The sequence below is a fragment of the Varanus komodoensis genome, unplaced genomic scaffold, assembly GCF_004798865.1.
Source record: "Varanus komodoensis strain SLA01 unplaced genomic scaffold, ASM479886v1 scaffold56, whole genome shotgun sequence".
Taxonomy (NCBI): domain Eukaryota; kingdom Metazoa; phylum Chordata; class Lepidosauria; order Squamata; family Varanidae; genus Varanus; species Varanus komodoensis.
The window spans coordinates 709,423-718,768 of record NW_025336169.1 but is presented as its reverse complement, the minus strand read 5'-3'; the positions used below and the strand labels follow the sequence as shown (position 1 = coordinate 718,768).

Here is a 9,346-nt window from a genome sequence, read left to right as displayed (position 1 = left end):
GCGGCGGCGGCCCCTGCCCGGGGCTCGCCCGCGGGGCCGCGCCGCCCTCCGCACCTGCCCCCTCCATGCCGCGCGGCCGGCCGCTGGTGCGGGCGCGCTCCTCGGGCGGGGATCGCCCGCCCCGCCAGGCCCGGGGCGACGAGAGGGTTACACTGGCGCGCCCTCCGAGGGGCGGGGTCGGAAGTCACGTGCCGGGCCGGTGGGGGAGGGGAGCGGAGCCGGGGGGCGGGGCGGGGCGGCCCCGCGAGCATCCTGCAGCCCCGGGACCAGGTAACGCTCCCCTCGCGCCGGTGGGCGCCGTCGCCGGCGGGCCTGTAGCGCCGCGGGGAGCGCGCAGCCCGCCTCCGCCCTTATCTCCCTTGCAAAGCGGGCGCTCAGCCGGGGACCGCGCCGGCCTAGGTCTCTCCTTCGGAAGCACGCGCGCGCACAGGCAGCCGCAGTGCCCCGTCCCCCGCGAGAAGGGGAAAGACCCCGTGCACCAGGATCTTGGGGTCAAGGGCCTAGTTCTCATGGAGGCGGCCCACCAGGACTCGAGTTGCATCGCTGCAGCTGCAGATGGGGGCTTGGTTAGTGCCCGGGGTAGACATGCATGGGCACCTGCCGTGGGGCTGCGGAGAGGAGCCTCCTTGCGCCGGCTCTTGCTCTGCCCCAGTTTGTGTTGGGGAGGAAAGAGCAGGTGCCCCGCCGCCTCGCTCCAGGGCTCCCTTTCTCCCAGGCGAGCACGTGGGAACACGATGAGGAAGGAGCACGAACGCGCGCTTACAAAGGCCATAAGTAGGCAGAGTCCCTGAGCGCAGAGGCGCATTTAGAGTGCCTCTCCCAAGAAACCCGGAGTTGGCACTGCCGTCAATATAACATTCTTGCGCACCAAGTATTTCCCTACACGCATAAAACCATTATGCCAGCACGAAGGTTAGGCTCGACTAGAATCCCTTTTCTTAACAGCGCTGCTTTTTAATCTCTATTAATGTTTGTTTATTTTGAGGGGAAGAACTAGGAATAAGATGAGCTTCCCCCATATGCATTATCAGAGGTTGACCCCATTCTGTGGAAAATAGGACTAAAAGCCCCAAGTATGTGTGTACTTTTCCTTTATTTTATTCCTATTTTTAGTAGGACAGCTTTTCACTAATACGGATACATAGGATAATATAAGCAGTCCTGGCAAACTTGAAAGCGGTCAGGTGGCATTGCCTAGAGCTGGAGAGGGGTACATTTTTGTTAATTCAGAAGCAAACATAATAGCCCTTCAAAGAATCTGGGGGGGCTGTTTGGTGAGGATGCTGAAAATACTTCATTGGAGAGCCATATTTCTCATCCCTCGGCTGCAACTGCCAAGGTTCCCTGGGGTGGAGTGGACCTTGCTTCTTTCTTTGATATATTGACATCCCACCTTCTTTCTTAGAAGAGTCCTGCCGAACGAAAGCAGGACTCAGATGGCCTGTTTCCTACAGTGGCCAATATAAGCAGGGGCAAGAGCACCCTCTCCTTGCTGCTCTGAAGCAACGGTACTTCCATCAAGCCCCCTAATGTAGTATGGCCTGTGACAGATGTATTTCCCTCCTTTCAGTCTGATGCCCATCTTCTAATGTTAGGAGAGGGGGAAACACATTCTTCAAACCTGTTATAAGCCAGCTGCCCCCTTTTCTTCGCCTTTCCAAACACAAACCATTCTTTGGCAAAAGCTCTTTATTCTCCAGTGTACTTCCAGCAGGTACAGCCAGCCAAGAATGAGCCCCAGAGCATGCCCAGGGCGGTTTGTTGAACCCAGTCTAGCAACTACTTCCAAGCATTCTCCCTTTGAGTACTCCTGGGGTCCCTGCCTATGGGATGTCCTCTTTGGAGGTGGGCAAGCCTCTTCTCTGTCCATCACGCCTCTAGTAGGCCAGCCCGTTTCTCCTGAAGTTACATCATGGGGTCCAGAGTTGTGCAAGACTGGGGTGACAGCAGAATTTTTCCCTTGCCTCCTTGCTGTTGTAAATCCTGAGTATTCTCAATGTTCTGAGGACCTGGGGAGGGTGCCCTTGAGAGTAGCCTCCCCACTTCTCCCATTCCAGCATCTGAGAATTCTGGTTCCCAGGGCCCCTTGCCATGAGACAAGTCCAAATCTACCCAACCTTCGAGCGCACGCCAAGAATAACCGTCCCTTTCATTCCCAACAACACCTCTGTCATGTCCCTATTGGTTTCATGATGCAGAACACCCTTTGTCAGAGCCAGAGGCAAACCCTGAGACTGCATGGAAAGGAGTGTACCATATACTGAGAAGCCTGTTTGCTTTGATTTTTCTTCTACCGTCTGCCTCTTTTTCTCTCCTCTTCTTTCTTTGGGCCTCACTAACCTTTTGCAGGAATGAAAAACCTGGAGGGAAGCCAGTGGAAGCCTTAGTTTCTCCATCACTTAACTCACACCCCTCTGCATTCTAAACTTCCTGTGAGCAAAGAGAAAACCCTACTCTTTCCGGTCCTTCTTGGCGACCACTTTTCTGCTGGATGTGGCTAATGCGTTTGCGGTGAAGTTCCAGAGTGCCGCTTTCCATCCTTACCTTGGGACGGTCTTCCATGCAGTTTTTCGTGCACGATTGTCACTGAGCGGATGGGCGTCTGCGCTTCCGTATTCCTCCCGTCCTCGCCACTAGTCCCTAGGCATCAGACCCAGTTGCTCTGCAAAGTTCATGTTGAGCGTGTTGTGTTTTAAAGTGCTCAGGAAGATGCAGAGACGGCACAGCAGCATCACGGATAGCCTTCCTCCAGAACGGTAAGCCAGTCTTGTTGGGTGTGATGCAGGCTAGCGTGGCATTCGGGTCTGTGTACCACAGAGAGAGCGTTTTCAGTGGTGGCACCGTTTGCTGAAGGCAGAGAGGCTTCCATTGGCCTCACTGTCCATCTGGCCCAGTACTGCTGACACGGACTGGCAGCAATGGCTCTTCAGACTTTCAGGCTGGGGGTCTTTCCCAGCCCTACCTGGAGATGCCACACCTCAAACCTGAGATCTTCTGCATGCTCTAACCATGCAGAAGATCTGTGGGAACCGGGAACCGGAACTGTGGGAACCGGGAATCTGTAGCTTCCCACATGCAGTGTATCTCTCTTGAAAAACAGGGTGGACAAACATTGTGAGTTGTGCTCTAACAGGTCAGGAATGTCAAAGCGGTTGTGGAGCACGGATGGGGTGAGAAGGACGGAACTGGTAGTTGAGTGCCCCACAGGCAGGTGAAAGGGATTTGCCTGAAGGCCACGAAATTCACGGTCCTATATGAGTAATAGACAGAACTGCTCTTTGTCGCTCCACCTAGCCGAGTGGTGTTGACACAGACTGGCAGCAGCTTTACAGGTTTCAGGCAGGAATTTTTGCAGGCCTACCTGGAGTTGGAACCTGGGGCCTTTTGAGTGACAAGCTGAGATGGAACTATGGGCCCTTTCCAAGAGCTTAGACCCCACCCCTCCCTTTTTGGGCTAGCGTTTTTTAGCCTTACCCAGTTGTCTTCTGGGAAATAGGTGTTTTGGGTCTGGTCATGTGACTGTGTTTGTTTGTTTGTTTGTTTAGAGTTTTTATATGCCGTCCCATCGCTTAACGCCTTGGAACGGCTTACATAAATAAATATAATACCAAAAATACAGATTATACAAATTAAAAACCCGATTCATTCCAGCTACATAATTAAAACCTATAGTTAATATTAAACATTATTAAAATATCGTTTAAATAAAAAGGTCTTAGGTCTATATCAACCCTAGCAGTCATTTTGAGAAAGTGCTCTCTTTCTCTCTCCACCTGGCCAAAAATTGTGTGAGCACCTGTGATAGGCCTTTGGTCTCATGCAGCTTGGCTCTTGCAGTTTTATGTGGTGGAACTGCTTCTGGATGAAAGAATATTGTTTTTTTTTTTTGTCTTTGTTTCTCCATCCGTTTGGTTGTTCGTGCACATTATTTGACTTTTTCCATTGCTTTTATGCATGTTTTGGGTTTTTTAATTGCTTGCACACCAATTCCAAGGATTTTTCTTTATCTGGGAAGCCACACACAAATGTATAACTATCTGGGTTGCAAAGACATGCGATCAACAATGTCAGGTTAAGAATACTTCTCTTTTTTAAAGCATGTGCCCTGCTCGTATTTTTCAAAGTGAAGCTTTTCCTTGGTGCCTCCCTTGGGAGTGTTACTCTAGAGAAGCCCCATAGTATTGGATTGTGCTGCTGGATACCTTTCAGATACTTTGTGTGTGTTTCGCATGTTCCTGGAGATGGGGAAGTTAGTGCCTCGTGGCTTTACCACTAATCCCTGGGAGATTCTATTACGAGCAGCGTTCCATTAATTGGGGGCCATAAAGCCAGATACGAGGTACTTAATTGCTTAAATCCATTTTGTATATTGGCAAGCTTCGCCTTTGGGAGTAGCTATAAACATCTTTCTTGAGTCTCGGTGGGGGAGAGGTGCCCTGCAAGGCTTGCTTAGTTTTGGAGAGAAGGACTTGGAGCCACGGAAATGGTCCCGGGGGTCTGATGAACTCTATGGAGAGGGACTACACCAGCTCTAAACTTGGAGAATCCCAGCAGGACTGAGGTCCGGAGAGAATTTGTGGCTCGGCAATGTTTATTTGAGCTTCAGGCTGTTGTTGTCATATATTAGTTTTTGCCTCTTGAAAAATCGCTTTCTCTGTATTAGGTATATTCCACCCCACTGCAACTACTACCTGTTTAAATGAATCTTGGTTGGCTGGTTGTGTAAGTTTTAGAATGCAGTCCCATGCAACTTGAGACAAAAAGATGGCTCACACTGGTCAGCATGCCCCGTCTTGCTGCCAGTGTCACTTAAATTTCCTTAGGGTTGTGGCTTTAGTTCATGATTTGCAAAGACAACTCGGTTTATTTGCATAGGTTTTTCCAATGGGGGAAACGGTAGATAGAAAGTAATACTTTTTTGCTTTTGCATGGCTGCCTGTGTTCAACCATCATTTTCTTAGAGGAGGCATTCCCTGTTCTGACTGTTAATTCCATTTTTCCTCCCTCCCTCTCGCACGTAAGGTATTCCTTCACAGCAATACCTCTTTTAAGGTGCTACTTGCCAGTTGCGATTTTTATATACTTGAAAACATTTCTTTACTTTTTAAATGTCCTGAATGCAAAATTTCTTTATATGTCAACTTCAAGGTACTCAGTCATGTGTCTGAGTATCTGATACTTGCTCAAGGAACCAAGGTTCAATTTGGATGCCAGGAAGCACTTCCAGACAGTTAGGACCCTGAGGGTGTGGAATGGGCTTCCACGGGCCCCATCGGTGCGGGTGTTCAAGGATAGGCTGGACGTGCACATGGTGGGCATGTCATGAATGGAGCCAGCTGGTGCCGGAGGTCAGACTAGATGGCCCGGGAGACCCCTTCTGACTCGCTCTGTTTCTATGTTTCATGTTCTTTGGATCTATATGCATTCTGGTAATTGATCAGTTGTGACCAGTTTTTCTGAAAAGTTTGGAGTGAGTTCATCTGCCCATTCCATAACAGTTTATGGTCTTACTCATAAAAATGTTTCCCAACGACTGATCGACTGATGGAATATGAGCTATTCGCCAGGACTCAGCTAATAAAATTGGTACTGCTTTCAACATGTATCTCGCTATTACCATATAATCTCTAGGTATCTGATTTATAGTAGGTTGCAAGAGTATGGCGATAGGATTTAATTGTAATTCAAAACTAGTCATTATTTTAATGCTGTTTACAACTTTAGTCTGGTATTGCCTGACTAAATTATAATGCTACAGTGTGTGTGCAAATATTATTGCTTTGCCAACACAGGTGAGTTGCACCTGGAAATATTTAGGATATTTTAGATGCACATCAGAGGGAGCTGGACACACAGCCTTCCATTGTTCTTCCAATATTAGTTTCCCAAATTCTCTTTCCCATTTCGGTTTGATTTCCTCTGTGCTCCTATTACTTATACACAATAATTTATAGATTGCTGAGATCAATCTTTTTGTGTCCCAGAGTGTAATCATTTTTCCATATGGGTTATAAAAACTAGCCAAATTCACTCACTCGGCTGTATGAATTATATCTTGGATATAATTTCTGTTCCACAAGTGATGGAAATTTAAGGGGTAGGTATTATATTTCTGCTTATTAATTTAGCAAACAAATAAGTGCTCCTTAAAATAATTAAACTTAACTCAGTTACCTTCTGACCAGACAGTATAATTTCCAGCCTCTAGCTTTTTAAAAGTATGCAATATTAATTTCTGGAGCATGAGTTGAAATTCCTAAAGTTAAATGATGCCCATGTATTCCCTAAACTTTAATAAGTATACTCTTATTCAGTTTCTGCTGTACATATACTTATTTCATGAGGATTAAACTATATCCAATTAAGTACAAAATTATTTGCTCTCTAATCCAAGATAGAGCTCTCTTAAATAGGCTGATTGTTGTGAAGTTAGCACATAGACAATATTTGGAAGAAACAATTTAGTATTACATTTATATTCCACTGTTTTTCCTCCAAGGTACCCAAGGTGGGTTACATGAGCCTCTTCTTCCCCCTAGTATCCTCACAACAACCCAGTGAGGTAGGTTAGTAGAAAGTGGTCCAAAAGTTACCCAGTTTCAGAGCTGAAAAGGGACTAGAACCCTGATCTCTCTTGAGCCCCAGTCCATGACTAACCACGCTAGCTCTCCACCTCTTCATCTTCCTTCCTGTTCTCTTTGCACCTTACAGTGTTTTAATTCCACATGTATTGAACCACTGCAGGCTACATTTTATTTGAGATTTCTGTGTGACATGTTAAAAGGCATGGTAAGAAAGAGAATTAAATTCAGGGCAGAATTTTCATTCGAAGAACAGCCTACATCCTCCACAAGAAATGGGTAATTTGACCCACTGTCCTGTTTCTGGTTTAATCAACAATAAAAGCTCTACATGATTATCTTCTGTCTGATATTTTGTCCAAGCAGAGAATCCCCACATGCAGAATGAGTATTGTTAGATTATAGATCCTCTTAGAAGCGTCTCCCATTTTAAAGAATTACAATGCCTCTCTTGAGGCATTGGATTTATTTATTTATTACGTGCATTTATACCCTGTCCTATTGCTTCAAGCGCTCAGGATGGCTTACAAAATATATAAAAATACAATAAATATAAAACTACTATAAAAACATTAATTATTAAAGCAATATAAAACATCAGTATAGCATCATTATAAAATGTGCCTGTGAAAAAGAGGAAACAAATAAAATAAAATCCTAAAACATCTAAAACATTAATTGATTCAAATAGCGATCAAATAGAAAGGTTTTTTGTTTTATTCGTATGAGCTTTAAGTAAAAATATGCTGGACTTGTTTGTATTCGGCCCCGCCCCTTTGCCTTAGGCTCCACCCCTTTTAGCTTGAGTCCACGCCCACACGGTTCTTCAGAATAGATCCATAGAGTCCCAGAACGGTAGAGTTGCAGGTGGCCAGAGGGCCATCGGGTCCAACCCCCTGCTCTAAGTAGTCCGCCAAATTAAGCCCCCCCTCAGGTGGCTGTCCAGCCCTCAGCTTGAAAGGTGCTCCACTATTACCGTCAGGGTATATTTATCCAAGTCCCTTTTCCCTGGGCACGCGGGATGGGGTGGGGGGGAGGCAGGTGTGAACCTGCCTTCCTTCATCCCCAGGTAGGAATGTGGAGGCAGGTTTAGGAACTAGGAACGTTCGACCTGGGGGATGAACGTGGATGCGCTTTTCTCGTCTGTGCGTGTGTTTATGTGCCAGAAACCGGAGTCAGGTCATCACCTCCGAGACGAGCGTGGAGGAAGGCGGCGTTTTCGAAGGCCTCAAGACGGAAGCGCCCTCTCCGCAGCAGCTGTTCTCGGGGCTGGCGGGCATCCCGTCGGGCGCGATCTCGGCCGCCCCGTTCCCGTCCAGTCTGGTCCTGGGCTCCTCGGCAGGCGGCGGGGAGGTGTTCATCCAGATGCCCGCCTCGCGGGACGAGGGGGCCAGCCGGACAGAAGGGGCCCCGTATCACCACCGCCAGCAGTCGCTCCATTACCACCACAGCCACCAGCGTGGGTCGGGCTTGCTGCACATGGCCGGCGGGGACCGCCACGGGCACTCGGAGGAGGGCCCGGAGGACCCGCCCGGGACCCCGGCCCCGGCCCTCTCCGAGCTGAAAGCTGTGATCTCCTGGCTGCAGAAGGGGCTCCCGTTCATCGTGATCCTCATGGCCAAAGTCTGCTTCCAGCACAAGCTTGGTAAGCCCCGTGATTGTAGGATTTTAATCTCCCTGCTGGACTGGAAGGCAAGGTCCCTACAGACCAGCCAGGGGCTCTAAGGAACGCTTGGACAAGACCTGCCTCTTCCTCCCGAGCATCATGGGAAAGATTCTGGCTCTTGGGCTTAGCATTCCGTACCCGGCTGGCTGATCCTCAGGCTGCATGCGCCACTGGGGAGGGTTTATCCGACGGATCCTGGTCAGGGAGCGGTGCTACGACCCTCTCGGTGCAAGGCTGCTGCCAAAAACATTGAGCTCCCGCTGACTTGACCTTACGGATTCATTAAGGCAATGAATATCCCACCCTTCTGATGGCCTTCGGGGCAGTATGCAGCAACTTACAAGCAGATCCAGAAGCAGCTGGCTGCACGGAAGGTGCCAAGGGTGGGCCTGGTCAGGCAGTTGCTGAGGCCCACACCCACCGGGGCCCCCCGGCAAGACCCTCCCAGGCTGGCTCCTCTTCCCCATGCAGCCTGCTCGTTCGCCCGCCTCTCGCTCTGGTCCAGGCCGCAGCAGGGGGGCCGGTGCCATTGTGCCCATGCTCCCTGGCCCAGTGAGAAACCGGATGAGGAACAAGGGCACCTGGTGACATGGATGCGGGGAAGCTCGGCTCTCCGAGGCCTGTCTGGCGGAGCGCTTTCGCCTGCCTGGTGCTTCAGGTCTTCTGGCCAAACTCTTCCTTTGAGACTGGGGCATCCCATAGAGCATGTGTCCTCGAGCTGCAGCCCCGGAGCCGGGGCCGGCCCACCATGCCCATTTATCCGGCCCGCCATGCCCATTTGGACCTGCGAGTGGGAGGCAGCGGTTTGCCCGCTCGGAGGAAACAGTCCCCCAGCAAGCAAGCCGCTACCTTGCGGCTCGTGCCCGCCCCCCTCGCCACATGCGCCCGCCGTGCGCAGCGCCAGGCACCGCCTTTCCGGCCCGCACCAGCACCGGCAGCTTTCAACTGGCCCCCTAGTGAAAAGGTTTGAGGACCCCTGCCTGCCCTAGAGGGGGCCAAGAGGGCCTCTGGTGGCTGCTCCCAGGGTGCGCTGCTCTCTCCCAAGGTATTTCAGACGCAAGAGGCAAGCTGAACTTGAACTGAGAAGGCTGTCAGTGGA

General features: G+C 49.9%; 2 protein-coding genes across 2 annotated transcripts in view; one reads left to right on the top strand and one right to left on the bottom strand.

The window, feature by feature from the left end:
• SPRING1 (SREBF pathway regulator in golgi 1) overlaps nt 1-2,538 on the bottom strand; it is a 9,483-nt gene extending 6,945 nt beyond the window's left edge. Inside the window, exon 1 of the mRNA XM_044448879.1 lies at nt 2,455-2,538. Within this exon, the coding sequence (XP_044304814.1) occupies nt 2,455-2,538 (84 nt within the window). The remainder of the gene's footprint in view (nt 1-2,454) is intronic.
• A 24-nt stretch (nt 2,539-2,562) lies between these two features.
• Nucleotides 2,563-9,346, top strand: part of RNFT2 (ring finger protein, transmembrane 2) — a 29,367-nt gene continuing 22,583 nt past the window's right edge. The window contains exons 1-2 of the mRNA XM_044449014.1: nt 2,563-2,756; nt 7,748-8,226. Of these exons, the coding sequence (XP_044304949.1) occupies nt 2,674-2,756; nt 7,748-8,226 (562 nt within the window). The 5' untranslated portion in view covers nt 2,563-2,673. The remainder of the gene's footprint in view (nt 2,757-7,747; nt 8,227-9,346) is intronic.